At 38.8% G+C, this 15,952-nt stretch overlaps 1 protein-coding gene across 5 annotated transcripts in view; it reads left to right on the top strand.

Annotated features, from left to right (window-relative positions):
• The window catches only part of SLC25A27 (solute carrier family 25 member 27), a 31,634-nt gene extending 25,493 nt beyond the window's left edge, over nucleotides 1-6,141 (top strand). The window contains exon 9 of one of the 5 annotated variants that reach the window (XM_047795832.1): nucleotides 1,752-1,833. In XM_047795832.1, the coding sequence (XP_047651788.1) occupies nucleotides 1,752-1,833 (82 nt within the window). Of the gene's footprint in view, nucleotides 1-1,499 lie in introns of all 5 variants that reach the window. The other 4 variants (XM_047795829.1, XM_047795830.1, XM_047795831.1 and 1 more) reach the window with 4 other exon arrangements.
• The last annotated feature ends 9,811 nt before the right edge of the window (nucleotides 6,142-15,952 follow it).

Genomic DNA, 15,952 nt, shown 5'->3' on the forward strand with positions numbered 1-15,952 from the left:
CGTAACTAAGGCCTCTGCTTCTAGATCCTGTTGAAATAATATCCTTGGCTCACTTCATTGTTGTTGTCACACAACTACAGTACTGTCACAGCTTCTTTATTTTGTCTACTTCTTTCTACATCTGACTGACTAAGATGTGGTCTCTTAAATCCACTAGTAAATTCTCAGTCTACCAATATAATTCGCTCAATATTTCCAAACACATATGGCGTAAACATTGCTTTATAAACTCTCTAACCAAATACATTTTACATCCTAATTGCTTATTTCTGTACTCCAGTTTGAGTTTCTCTCTGATCAATATTACCTGTAACCTATGAACCAAATCAAGTAGGAATTGGATTCAAAACACACTTTCTCTGATAGTTTCTTTCAGTGTTTGCTCTGATTTCCCTGTGTGTCTTTTCGTGTTTTTGTTTTCTATTACCACTTTTTTTTTGCCTTTTTTTTTAGGGCTGCACCCACGGCATATGGAAATTCCCAAGCTTGGGGTTGAATTGGAGCTACAGCTGCTGGCCTACACCACAGCCACAGCAACGCCAGATCCTTAACTCACTCAGCGAGGCCAGGGATTGAACCGGCATCCTCATGGATCCTAGTCGGTTCATTAACCTCGGAGCCATGAAGAGAACTCCCTCATCTTCTATTATTGCGTTACCTTCACCCTTTTATAATTCCTTTTGGCACAGTTACACCTTCATCGTCAGTTCTTTCAGAGCTGGAAGCACCTTTCCCCATTTAATGTGACTTTTCTATTCATGTTGTGATATACCAGGTGTTGGTTTAATGACCTAACTTTCAAAGGAGACTCTTTCATCTTCACTTTCAAGTTCTTAGGTGGCTCCTTGTCCTGCTCCATATTTATACACAAACACACATTGAGGAAAGAGCCTAGCCGAGCATTTGGGCATACGGTGTCCTGGCCCTTTATCCAGTAAGCCAAAAGCTGCTGGTGTAGGCTTTGGATTGCTAAGCCTCAGTGTTCTCACCTATAAAACAGAGATATCAATATCTTTCCTTTCCACAGTAAACTGTCCAGAGAGATTTGTGAGAAATAAGACATGAAAATATGTCCCATCATGGTACAGTGGAAACAAATCCAACTAGGAACCATGAGGTTGTGGGTTTGATCCCCGGCCTCACTCAGTGGGTTAAGGATCCGGCATTGCTGTGAGCTGTGGTATAGGTCGCAGACTTGGCTCAGATCTGGCGTTGCTGTGGCTCTGGCGTAGCTCCAATTGGACCTCTAGCCTGGGAACCTCCATATGCAGCGGGTGCGGTCCTAAAAGACAAAAAGACAAAAAAAAGAAAAGAAAGAAAGAAAGAAAATGTGTTGTAAATTATATATAAAGGGCTCTACAGAGGTGAAAGACCACAGTATTTGTTTTCAGCCTAAGTGGATTCAAAATGACATCATCACTCAAAGATGTATATGCATATGTGTGGAATATTTATTATTGCTTTGAAATGTGCACTAACTTCTTTGATTAATCTTTCAGACCCCTTGGTCACTGGTGTTCTGGCTTACTTATGAAAAAATCAGAGAGATGAGTGGAGTCAGTCCATTTTAAGCCCTTAAAGATACAGTGTTGAGTATCATTGAAATACGGGCGTCTGCAACACCCCCCCCCATTATTTCTACCTCTTTAGGAAGACACCTTACTCCACAGAGACTATGATTTCTAGGGGGCAGCACTCTATTTTTAATCTGGAAACCCAAGTTCTCTTTGACTCCTCTTTTTGTTCAAAAGCAATCTGATTGGATCACACAAGGCCACCCAACGCAACCCAGCACCGTGTTCTCTAAAGAAGAATCAAATCCTGCCCACTTAGCTTGAGTGAGAAGATTTGACCTTCAAGATGCTATTCTGTGCCCAAGAGAGAGTGCCAGAAGGGAAACAGCATCCCAGACCTGAAGTAGACCATAGGAATGTGGAAAATACATACACCCATATGTAGTGACCATATTCAATCTGTCATGTCCATACTGAGGGGTTGAAATTTGATTAATTCACTTTCCTGTTGTCATGAAAGTGCACATACTGTAAATTAAAGGGAGGTGAATGAATAAATATTTTGAGTTTCCCTAGTTGTGAAGGAAGCCGATATACTTTTCTTGCCAGGAGAATAAGGCTCGAGTTGAGATGATGTTTGGATCTCAAGGGGAAAAGTCATTCTCTTTTGTTTTCTTTCTGTGCCCCATCATCAGTGGATCTGTGGTAACTGGCTAGCATGCCACTGCACATGCTCAGGACTGCCCACCAGCCACAGACGAAAACCAAGAAGAGTGTTTGCTTTGCCACACATCCCGTGCCAGCTCGAATTTGTCGCTCGCGCTCAAGAATCGCAGTATGTGCAAGATGCCGTGTATCTGAATAAGGCTCAGGTGGATAAGTCCTTTTATTATCAGGAAATATCTGTTATCATCAGCCTCTCAGCGGCATTTTAAAAGCAAGGCTGGGATGAAGCCCACCACTTCTGATGAACATCTTTTCTTAATGTCCCCTGCCATAACCCCAAGAGCCCTAGACAGACAAAACCCAGAAACCACCCCATAGCTGTCTCTAGCCTGAATCTTAACTCAATTTGACAGAGCTTCCTGCCTAAGAAGTGATCAGCATAAACTGCCCATGGTATATCCAGTTATGTCTCCAGTCACCGAATCGAATCCCTCTGCTTAGAAATGTGATGGAGTCCTTTAGGTTCACCACCTGTTCCCCCAGCCTCAGACAGTGGGCATTGCTGGGTGGATGGTCACCGTGAATGGCTAGAGGCTGCCACTGTCAATGTAGGAAAACCCCAGACACTCAGATCCAAGAAAGAACTGGGAGCTGACCGAACAGAATGGACCGTGGCCATGGAAAAACGTTTACAAGGGCTCTGCGGTGGCACTAATGTATAATCACTGCCATTTAAGAGGGAAAGAATACATTAACATATATTTTAATGTGGCATACTAATATGCAGTGGCTTGTTTTTTTTTTTTTTTAGCAGAATTTGCACACTGTGGAGTTTAATCTCTTAAAATCTTCAGGTGGTCTCCTTTTCCATTGCATTCGTCCATCTGTACGAATTGAGTTGTTAAATATATTAAAAATAATATTATGTATTTAAGTGCTCAAGTGTTCTGTATTAGAACAACTTTAGGAAATTTGTCTTTCTGTGTGTATTTTATAATTTTTTTAATCAAGTAAACATTGGATCAGAATAATTATATGCACACCGGCCCATGGAAAACAAATTACTTCGCTTTGTTCTTTGAGGAGCTTGAGGTGAAAGTATTGCTTATGTACTGAGACTGTTCTTTGGTATCTGGATTCAACGTGAATGACTGGAATCTTTTACCCTGAAATGACTGTTAGGATCATCTGGTTTTTCTCTTTCGTTTTCTAGGTTAGGAAATTGAGGTGTAGAGGAAGAGAGTTGTTCCTGCTCATAAGTTACTTCCTAGCAGAGCCAGGATACAAATACAGATCTCCTAAGAATTATTACAACTGGCAGTTACTGTACACTGGTTAGGTTCTGAGTTATGCTACTTATGTTATCTTCACAACACCTCAGGCCAGTGTTCTTGAATCTTCCAATAACAGATGTTTCTTTATGGCACTTTTGGTCTTGTACATTTCCAATGACTTTGAAGTGCCTTTAGTATACATTTTAGAATGGAGTCACCATGCTTTAGCTCAAGCATTAAGACCTCCCAGAATCCAAGCAAGTCCTGTATATCCAACATATATCCCATCACATTCATGCTTTTCCAGTGAAATAATATTCATTAATGTATCCTAATAATGCTTCACTTAATTTTATCACGTTGAAATCATCTTGTTCCTCTCCAAAATAACCCTCAGTAAATAAAAAGAAACAAAGTTTCTGTAATTCTGTGTCCATACTGAAAGACCTAACCACTTCAATCCCACTGTCTTATTATAACACACCTGTATGTGGTAATTATCTTCAGTTCAGTTTTGCTAATATTTCCCATCTAAGTTTCCTTTTCTTAGCTTCCACGTTTTTCTCTTCCCCAATGTTTTTTTTTTTTTTCCTCACTGAAAAATATACATGTTCTTAGGTTTAATTGTTCTTTATAGGTGTAAGTGAATTAGCATATGTATCCAAATAAAGAGATACCATTTCTTAAATTTGCTTTTAGTGAGGAATAATGTGTCTTTATCAAGTGTTCCAAATCCTATTTGATTATAAGCCACTAGTGGTAGGACTATTTCTCATTTTTATATAAACCTCTACTCTCATTAGTAGCATTTCTTTGCTATGAAGTACTCAGCAAAAGTCACATATAGTGTGAACCAATTAATTTTGTCTTCATTATTTTAAGATCTGTGACAATCATAAGACCAGTCTGAAATTTCTTTCATTTTGCCAAGAAAAAAGGAAGGAAACAAATTCAAGGAGATTTTATATGTTAAAAAAAAATTGCTTTTCTGTCATCTTCAAATTTTTAAGCATAAGCACTTATCTATAGTTGAATTAGTTATGTACTTAATGTTACTGAAAATAGAGTCTGTTTAATTTTAATATTTGGTGGTTTAAAAATTGGGGGCAAAAGTATTTGATTCTCTTCTCCCCAATTAAGCCAGAACTCTTTAAAAATGATTACCAAACCAATATCATTATTGAATGCCGCATAAGAAGCAAGGCTGAGCATGGATTCTAAAGACCTTTATTCTGTTTTGGGTTCTATAAAGTAATATAACTATGGTCCAGACCCTTCACTTCTCTTAATTTCCATTTCTTCATAAGATGAAGTGATTAAACTCTGGAATCTGAGCTTGTATATACTTGAAGGGGGGGGCAATATATTAATGCCATGTGAAAAAAATTGGATTTTAAAAATATTAGGATTTTTTTCCCCCTGGATTTAATTAACTTCTCATGGTTTAAGACGAGGAAAGGTTTATTCAGGCCTTACAGTAGGATACAGACTGTGGCTGCAAATCCTTCCTTCACCTAGAAGTATCCAGGTTACCCCACATGTCTTTAATGACTCCTGTACACACATACACACGCACACACACACACACACACTTAAAATCTCTAACCCTATATTCAAGATTCTCTCAATATGACCCCAACACATTTTTCTAAGCTTTGATTTTCATGGCGGATCCACTCTCGACCTCCTTGCAAATATCCCCACCGGGATATCCCCGCTGGCCTCACTCATTTCCCTGGAGATGCTCTTCACTTGGCTGCTCGCCGGGCAGGTTCATTCTGTGCTCTTCACCCATCATCCCTCCCGTCACTTTCAGCTTCGCCTTCACTAGGGAAGCCCCACTTTAACACCTAGAATGACCTCTGAAGGCGCCAGCATCTTCGACACCTCCATGCTCCCATTGCTTCCGCTACTGTGGATGTCCATCTGTCTGTCTGCCTGGACGTGGCCCTACCTCCCCTAAATGAATGAACTCTCGCAAGCAAGGACCACGTCATACATGTGTTTCTCTCTCAAACTTCAAATAGGAGTCAGTTAGAAGGTATTTGTTGAATTCAGAGATTTTTTGGGGTGGTGAGACAAAAGTGTCTTATGCACACATAATTAAGTCATATGCTGTTTTCCTCCTACCTTCAGAATAACTAGGTCAGGTCAGTAACACTTGATTTCATGGGATTCCTTACCGTACGCAGCATTTAACTGCATTTCCACAAAATCATGTGTGTCTAAACCTGTGTAATTATAATTTTAAAGGTCTCCCTGTCAGTTTCTCCCTGTCATTTCTGCAAAAATGTAGAACTGGATAGTTTTAAATAATATAAAATATTTGGTGAGTTGAATAATTAAGTACATGGCAAGTTTATAGTATTCCTCATTTTAGGGTATGTAGTAAAATTATGCCACTGTTTATATGGTACCATGCCAATGTACATTTTACCCACTTGAGTGTCTTATTATTTCTGAATTCTGAGGAATACGTGATCATTTTTCTCTCCCCACACTTTACCCCCCAACAGGCTGCTGTGATTGTCAACAGCAGCAGGCTCCACTTTGAAGGTTTGATAAAAGCAGATGAAGATGCTTAAAGATGTCTGTTTGCTGAAAATATCTGGTAACAAACAGGAATATATGTGAGTAAATAGAGTGCATTATTCTGATTTTTAAAATAAATGTTTTAAAACGCCTAATGGGTTGTCAAGGGTTTTGTTTTGACCTAGAGTGGTTTTGTCCTGGTGTGTTTCTGAGTTTAAATGATAATAACAAATCAAGAGATGATTTTGAAATCTTAGTCTTTACTTTTCAGAAGTGTAATAGAAAGTAGCTTAATTGAGAAGGTCAGATTTGAAATATTTAGAGTAGCAAAAACACCACTTATACCTTGTCGCTATAAATTTTATCTTATGGGTACTCCCTATGAATCCAGCTCTCCTTATTAATCCGGTTCTGCTCTGACTGAAAAGGATGAATAACTAATAATTACAGTGATGGACATGCTCACTGGCTACGGGGAAAAGAGGAAAATACATTGGAATTAGTTTAACTTTGGAAAAGTAATCCTTTCTTTTTTGATACCATATTCTACTTGGATTACCATGATACTCTTCTCCCCAGTCATTTATCCCATATTTTTATTATTATTTTTCAGTCTCCATTGACTGTTTCTTTGCTCCCAGGTCCCTAAATTCTGGCTCCTGAAGGTTCTGTCCTTGGTCCTGTGCTCAGTGTTCTCTCCCTCAGGAAGGAGCCAGGCATTTCTGTGACTTCAGCTACTACCCTTGGGCTGGTCCTTCCCAAACACATCCTAGGCACTCAGTAAATGGTAGCTGTTACCATGGTCTGTGTTTCTGGTCCTTACTCATTTCTCTAGCTTTACTCAGGTTTTCTCAGTGGCCAACTTTATATCTCGACCAGGATGGCCCACAGTCCTTGTGAGCTCAGCATTCACTCTGTTAAATCCACATTTTGTGTTCCAGTCCTTTCTCCTGCCCTTTACAATCTTTTCTTCCTCCAGGAATCTTTGTTGCACTACACAGCTCTGACTGCAGTCAGGAAACCTCAGGGCATCTTTGACTTCTCAAAATATGTAAATCCATTTATAAAAGGAAAAACTACAGATCAATGTCTCTTACCAAGATTAAAAAAACAAAACAAAACATGAGCACTACTTTATACCCATTAGAATGGCTGCTATTAAAAAAAAAACACACATACACAAAAAAACAAGTGCTGATGAAGATGTGAAGAAACTGGAAACCTTGTGTGTTGCTGGTAAAAATATAAAATGATGCAACTGCTACACAAAACAGTATGGGGTTTCTTCAAAAGATTAAATATAAAATTATCATATGAGCCAACAATTCCACTCTTAGGTATAATCCAAAAAATCGAGAGCAGAGACTTGAACAGATATTTGTACACCAGTGTTCACAGCAGGATTTTCCTATAACCCAAAGATAGAAACAATCGAAACGTCCACTGACAAATGAAGAGATGAATGGATAAACAAAATACGGCATATACATACAATGGAATACTTTTCAGCCTTTAGAAAGAAGGAAATTCTGAGATGCTAAAACATGAATCAATCTTGAAAGCATTATGCTGAGTGAAAGAAGCCAGACACAAACAGGCATATATTTATAAAAATTCTGCTTAGATGAAATACCTAGAATAATCAAATTCACAGAAACAGAAAGTAGAATAGTGGTTACCAGGGCTGGAGTGGGAGAAAATGAAAAGTTAGTATTTAATTGATGTTTTAATTGGTGTTTCAGTCTGGGATGATGAAAAGTTCAGGAGATGAATAGTGGTGATGGTTGGATGTAATTAATGCCACTGAACTGTGCACTTAAAAATGGTTAAAATGGTAAGCTTTATGCTATGTATGTTTTACCATAGTATAAAAAGTGTGAAAAAATGTTAAAATCCATGACTATAGATATAAAAAACATTAGCAAATTGAATTCAGCATTATAAAAATGACAGTACATCACACCTAAATGAAGTTTATCGCAGGAATACAAAGTTGGTTCTCAAAAATCAGTCAGTATAATTTTTATAAATGTATGCCTGTTTGTGTTTGGCTTATTTCGCTCAGCATAAAGTTTTCAAGATTTATCCATGTAAAGACCTGGAATAGCCAAAACAAAAAAAGGAAATTGTTTCATAGGATGTGAAATGGTGTATGATAAAATACAATATCTTTGCATGATAAAATTTCTCAAAAAACTAGGAACAGAAGGGACCTTCCTCAACCTGATGAAAGGGGTCTAAGTCAAACCTATGGCTAACATCACTCAGGTGAAAAACTGAAAGCTCTCTCCCTAAATCATGAACAAGACAACAACATCCATTTCCACCACTTCCAGTCAAAACTGTACTGGAGGTCTTAGCCATGACAATGACGCAAGACAGAGAAAGGGCATATAAGAAAGGAAGATATAAAACTGCCTTTATTCATAGCTGATATAATTGTGTAGAAATTTTGCAGGTTCCCAAGGAAGCTACCAAAAAACTACTAGAATGAACGAGTCTTCGAAAATCACAAGGTATAAGATCAATATAAAAAATAGAAATACACTACTATATACTAGCAGTGAAAATGGGAAACTTAAATTCTTAAAAAATCAATATCATTTATAATAACATCAAAATGCATGTAAAACTTAGGAAGAGTTCTAACAGAATGGATGCAAGACTTTTTTCACTGAAAATTATAAGATGGTGCTGAGAGACAAGTAAAAAAACTTCAATTAATGGAAAGATAAACCATGTCCATGGATTGGAAAACTCACTATTGCTCAAAAGTCAGTTCTCAAATTGATCCCTATCTATAACACACTCCTAATGAAAATCCCAAACAGGTTTTTTTTTTTTCCCCCTGAGAAATTGATGAGTATATTCTAAAATACATAAGGGTGAAAAATAAAATACATATGGAAAAATACAGACCTGAATGGCCCAAACAGTTTTGAGGAAAGGCAACAAAGTTAAAGGATTATTAACATTACTTAATTTCAAATTTGACTTTCAAGCAATGGATAAAAATCAAAACAGTGTGGTATTAGCATAAAGACAGACCAATATGTCAATGGAACAGAATAGAGGAGTTCCTGTCATGGTGCAGTGATTAATGAATCCGACTAGGAACCATGAGATTGTGGGTTCGATCCCTGGCCTCGCTCAGTGGGTTAAGGATCCAGCGTTGCCGTGAGCTGTGGTGTAGGTGGCAGACGTGGCTCGGATCTGGCATTGCTGTACCTGGGTGTAAGCTGGTGGCTACAGCTCCGATTAGACCGCTAGCCTGGAAACCTCCACATGCTGAGGATGTGGCCCTAGAAAAGAAAGACAAAAACAAACAAAAAACAGAATAGAGTCAAGGAATAGACCCACTCATGTATGGTTAACTAATTTTTGACAGAAGTGCCAAGATAATTTAATCAGGAGATTATACTCTTTGTACAGATGGCACTGTAACAATTAGATAGTCATATGCAAAAAATAAAGCCCTGATCCTTCTTTCACAACAGATGCAACAATTAAATCAAAATGGATCATAGACCTGAAAACAACAGCTAAAATTATAAAACTGCCAGAACAAAATTTTGAGGGGTTTCTTTGTTGGTTTTTTTTTGGGGGGGGGGGTTTGTCTTTTTAGGGCCAAATGCTCAGCATATGGAATTTCCCAGGCTAGGGGTCAAATTGGAGCTGTAGCCACCGGCCTATGCCACAGTCATAGCCACAAAGGATCTGAGTTGCATCTGCAACCTACACCACAGCTCACAGCAACTCCAGATCCTTAACCCACTGAGAGAGGCCAGGGATTGAACCTGCATCCTCATGGATACTAGTTGGGTTCATTACCACTGAGCCACAATGGGAACTTGAATTTTTGGGGTTTTTTTTTCCCACTGAGAGAGGCCAGGGATTGAACCCGCATCCTCATGGATACTAGTTGGGTTCATTACCACTGAGCCACAATGGGAACTTGAATTTTTGGGGTTTTTTTTAACTTTGGTTTGGACAAAAGGTTTCTTGGGACTCAAAAACTACCACTTAGAAAAGAAGAGTATGTGAATAATTTGATTTCATCAAACCACAATCCTTTTTTCTTCAAAAGACACTATTAAGGAAATGACAAACCATACGCACTGAGAAAAAAATATATGCAGAACATACATAACAAGATGTGTATCTGGACTATATAAGAACTCTGACAAGTCAAAAAATAAGGTGACAATCCCTTTAAAAATGGGCAAAGGAGTTGATCAGATACTTTACCAAAGAAGATATGTGATGGCAGATCAGCACATAATGCTCAACATCATTAAAAAATACAAATTAAAACCACAATAAGATACCACTATAGACAAGAATGGCTGAAATGAAAAAGACTGCAATGTCAAGGGCGATGAGCAGAACAGTACATATGTTGGTGGGAATGCAAAATGATGGTATTTGGGGAAATAATTTGACAGTTTCTTATAAAGCTAACATATTTACTGTATAACCCAGCAGTCCCACCCCTAGTGTTTACCCAAGAGAAATGGAAACTTAAGTCAACCCAAAAAAACATGTACATGAATGTTGACACAGCTAAATGGATAATCACTCCAAACTGGAAATAACCTGAAAGTCCATTATCTAGTGAGTAAATGTATGTCTGGGCAGTGGGAAAACTATTCAGTCATAAAAATAAACTACTGAAGAGTTCCCGTTGTGGCACAGCAGAGACGAATCCAACTAGGAACCATGGGGTTGCGGGTTCGATCCCTGGCCTCCCTCAGTGGGTTAAGGATCCCGAGTTGCTGTGGCTCTGGTGTAGGCCGGCGGCTACAGCTCCGATTAGACCCCTAGCCTGGGAATCTCCATATGCTGCAGGTGTGGCCCTATAAAGACAAAAAAATAAATAAATAAAAATAAACTATTGATACAGATAGCATGGATGAATTTGAAGGCATTATGCTAAGTGATGGAAGTGAGACCAAAGAGGTTACAAACTGTATGGTTCCATTTATATGCATTTTGGAAAAGGCAAGACTATATTGACAGAGATTGCCAGAGACAGAGGCTACCAGGGACTGTGGTTGCCAGCGACTGAGTCCATGATGGAAGGAGAGGAGAGTCTGTAAAGGAGCAGGAGGAAATGAATTAACACAAATGTTTTATATTTTAACTGTGGTGGCATACTGTTACAACTGCGTATATTTGTTTGTGGAGATGGGCATTTACATTATATAAAAATGCATACTGCTTACTGTATACAAATGTATAACCATATACAACTGTCAAAGCATCAAACTACACAATTGTAAAAATAAGCTTTACTGTATATAAATTATGTGTCAACAGACCTAATTTAAAAACTAAGATTTTTTAATCTTTAAAAGAGCTAAGAGTATTTTAAAATTTTATTTAATTACTAATAACTGATTTATTGTGTCTGCTATGTTGGGACCTTTACCAATATTGGGTTATTTAATCTTCATAATAAGGTTAAGTATAATTCTATTTTTACAGATGAGGAAACTAACTTAGAAAAGGTCACTGTTCATGTCATCCTGAGATGAAAACCAGAGACTTTCAAAATCTAAAGTCTTTATTTACAATTTTTTTTGGAGGTATCTCAAACACTTATTTAATGCAAACATGTTAACTGTATTTAAATTTCATGCTTCAAAGGTAATCTGTAAGGTCTGTGTCCTTAAACCCATTTCTAGATGCAGAAATAAGAGGAGAGAGAAATAAATTTGCCTTGGCTTGCTCTCGCTAACCACCCTCCTATAATGGCATAGTCATGAATTATTTGTGTGTGTGTATGTACTCTATTAAACCTTTAGTTATGGATACTGAAATATAAATTTCATAGAATTTTTTTTTTGTCTTTTTGCTATTTCTTGGGCCGCCCCTGCGGCATATGGAGGTTCCCAGGCTAGGGGTCCAATCGGAGCTGCAGCCACCAGCCTACACCAGAGCCACAGCAACGCGGGATCAGAGCCGCGTCTGCAACCTACACCACAGCTCACGGCAACACTGGATCGTTAACCCACTGAGCAAGGGCAGGGACCGAACCCGCAACCTCATGGTTCCTAGTCGGATTCGTTAACCACTGCGCCACGACGGGAACTCCTGAATTTCATAGAATTAAAAAAAAAAAAAAACTGTTATTTTGAAATAATTTGAGATTCACATAAAGTTGCAAAAAATGTACAGGAAAGTCTCATGTGCCTTCCACCCAGTCCTCCCCAATGATAACATCCTGAAATCTTGAATAACATAGTACACGATCAAAACCAACCAGGTGACATTGGTATAACCCACAGATTCGGATTTCAACAGTTTTAGAAGGGTGTGTGTGTGTGTGTGTGTGTGTGTGTGTGTGTGTGTGTGTGTGGTCCTATGCAATTTTATCACCTTTTAAGCTTCATATAATCACCGCCACATTCAAGATACAGAACAGTGCCTTCATGCTATCTCTGTTATAGCCACTCATCCCCTCATCCCTAACTCCTGGCAACCACAAATTTGTTCTCTATTTCCACACTTTTGTTAATTCAGGAAGAGTATATAAATGGAATCATACAGTATCTGACTTTTGGGATTTTTTTTCTCATTCAGCATGATTCCTTTGAGAACCTTCCAAGCTGTTGGATGTACTAACAGTCCATTACTTTTCTTTGTTATTGAGTCATAGCCCATGGCATGGATTACTGCTGTTTGTTTAACTATTTACCCATTGAAGGGTTGTTTCCAGTTTGGGACTGTTAGGAATATAGCTGCTATAAATATTTGCCTACAGGTTTTTGCATGGACTTAAGTTTCCATTTCTCTGGGATAAATGCCCAAGAGTGCAACAGCCAGGTCATATAGCAAGTATGTATTTAGGTTTTTTTTTTTTTAAGTGGCTGTTATGTACCATTGTACATCCCCACCAGCACCGTGAATGATCCATTTTCTCCATATTCTGAGGTTTACCATTATTTTTTTCGTGTGTGTGGTCTTTTTAGGACCACACCTTCAGCATATGAAATTTCCCAGGCTAGGGGTCCAATCAGAGCTGTAGCCACCAGCCTACACCACAGCCACAGCAACGTGGGATCTGAGCCATGTCTGGGACCTACATCACAGCTCACAGCACTGCCAGATCCTTAACCCACTGAGTGAGGCCAGGGATCGAACCCGAGTCTTCATAGATACTAGTTGGGTTCATTACCACTGAGCCACAATAGGAACTCCCTACCCGATTTTTTAGTTTAGTCATTATCCTAGGTTTTTCATGACATATGCTGAAGGTTTGTTTTTCCTTAATGGCTAAGAATGTTGAATATCTTTTCACGATCCTCTTGCCATCTGTATATCCTCTTCAGTGAAATGTCTCTTCATATCTTTTGTTCATTTTCTTTTTTTTTGTCTTTTTGTCTTTTTTGTTGTTGTTGTTGTTGCTATTTCTTGGGCCGCTCCTGCGGCATATGGAAGTTCCCAGGCTAGGGGTCCAATCGGAGCTGTAGCCACCGGCCTACGCCAGAGCCACAGCAACGCGGGATCAGAGCCGCGTCTGCAACCTACACCACAGCTCACGGCAACGCCGGATCGTTAACCCACTGAGCAAGGGCAGGGACCGAACCCGCAACCTCATGGTTCCTCGTCAGATTCGTTAACCACTGCACCACGACCGGAACTCCTCTTTTGTTCATTTTCAAGTTATCTATTTGTACTGTTTTTTTACAGTATAGTTGATTTATAGCATTGTATCAATTTCTGCTATACAGTTAAGTGACCCAGTTACACACACACATATTCTTTTTTTCATACTATCTTCCATCATGTTCAGCAAGACACATACTAATAAAACTGACAGGTACTGTTAAGTTTTGAGAATACTTTACATATTGCAGATACAATTCTTTTGTCAGGCATGTGGTTTGCAAGTATTTTCTCCCTGTCTTTCCTTTTAGCATGTCTTATTCATTCTCTTAACAGAGTATTTCTCACTTGGATCTTTTTTTTTTTTAATATCTATTAAACAGTAATTTTCTAAGTAAGCACTTTAAACAGGGCTATTAGTCATATAGAAACTATAGACTCTGAAGTGTGCTGTGCTTATGCTTAGAGTTCTCTATATATGGAGATTTAAGATAGCACCGAATAAATATGATTTATCTGTTTTGCCCAATTTCCCTGCATCGTTCTTCCATAACAAATATTGAAATAACCCACCGTATAGTCTTCAAATCTCTCTCAGAAACATTCTATCCATCACCTTATCCTTTTCTCTTTTAACTCCTTAAATATTTGCAAAAGGATCAAATTACTCCCCCTCTTACGTTTTCTGAAACCAAGACCCTCTAAGCCTAAGAGAAGGGAAAATTTAAAAATTTTTAATGCAGCTCAATATCCTGCTTAATAAAGTATAGTAAATATAGAGCAGGAGTTTAATCTTCATAGGGCAGTGGTCTCATCTTCTAAGACCCCTGTCCAGTAGCAGAGCAAGACAGAGCAAAGTAAAGCTACCTACTGTGGACACAGCAGAGGCAGGACCCTGGAACTATCTGGGAGCATGTGAGGAAAAGGCTCTGATCAGCCCATCAGCTACAGGATACACCTTGACATTGACATCGAGGATTAAAGGTCTCGAGTTATGGAAGGAGGTCGGGGTCAAGTTAAATAGAAAACAGACGTCATTCACTTTGGCATCTGTAGCTTAAGAGCTGGGCTATACCTCTTGAATTGAAGTAGAGGATTGGTGGAAATCTCCATTATCCCCTTCTATGATCAAACAATCCCAAATGATAGTAAGACCATTTTATAATGAATTCCTTCCACCATCAAGGACACAGTGCCAGATTATCTTCTTGTTTTGTTGTTGTTGTTGTTGTTGTTAGACCCTTATTATGTGCTGACCAAAAGTCCAGCACTGGGCTAGGCATTGAGAATACCAAAATAACTGAGAAGAGGTCCTGCTTTCAAGAAGTTCGCACTGATAGAAAGGAGAAATAGAGAGTTCCCGTCGTGACGCAGTGGTTAACAAATCTGACTAGGAACCATGAGGTTGCGAGTTCGATCCCTGACCTTGCTCAGTGGGTTAAGGATCTGGAGTTGCCGTGAGCTGTGGTGTAGGTTGCAAACATGGCTTGGATCTGATGTTGCTGTGGCTGTAGCGTAGGCTGGCAGCTGCGGCTCCGATTAGACCCCTAGCCTGGGAACCTCCATATGCCACAGGATCAGCCCTAGAAATAGCAAAAAGACAAAAAAAAAAAAAGGAGAAATAGGAAACAATTGCAAGATATGACAGGTAATATGAGAAAGGTTTGTAAAAGGAGAAAATACTCCTGCCTGTGAATAGTGAAGTCATGAGGAAGAGACACTTAAGCTAGATCTTGCTAGATGTTTTAAAACCAAATGTCTGGTTTTCTTCCGTCAAGAATGTAAACGATTAATTAGAGAAAATTTGGAAAATGGAATTGAATGTTCAAGGATGAGATTATCAGGTAAAAGTCTAACTTTTTAGAGAAATCAAATTCATTCTTTTCTTTATTATTCAGCGAGTATTTGTCCCCTCAGCCCCATGTTAGATTCCAGGAATGCAACAAAAAGTTCTTGCCAAAAGGAGCTTCCAAGCTGGTGGGATGACAAAGTGATCAAAGACAACTGTCACACAGTGTAGAAGCGGAGAGCAAGCAAGAGAGGCTCTTGGAAGCACTTGGTCGGCTCTAATCTGAATAGACTAAAGATGCTGAGACATTTACAAGCCAGGGTTATATTAAGCACTGCTGATTTTATCAATTATTATATTTGATAACATTTCAAAATGTGAAGGAGTGAAATAGAAGAGTATGAGAAATCCCTATGAAGGTGCCTTACTCTGCCATTTCAACCCAAATGGAGACACATCTCCGGGAGTCACTCAAGAGTTTGCGCTTTTCAAATTCCCCTCCCTCCCTGTTGACAAACCGCGTCTTCTAAGGATTACTCTGGCAAGATTTAGGTGGGAAAAAGAAC

Source organism: Phacochoerus africanus, chromosome 9 (assembly GCF_016906955.1).
Source record: "Phacochoerus africanus isolate WHEZ1 chromosome 9, ROS_Pafr_v1, whole genome shotgun sequence".
In the NCBI taxonomy this organism is placed as follows: domain Eukaryota; kingdom Metazoa; phylum Chordata; class Mammalia; order Artiodactyla; family Suidae; genus Phacochoerus; species Phacochoerus africanus.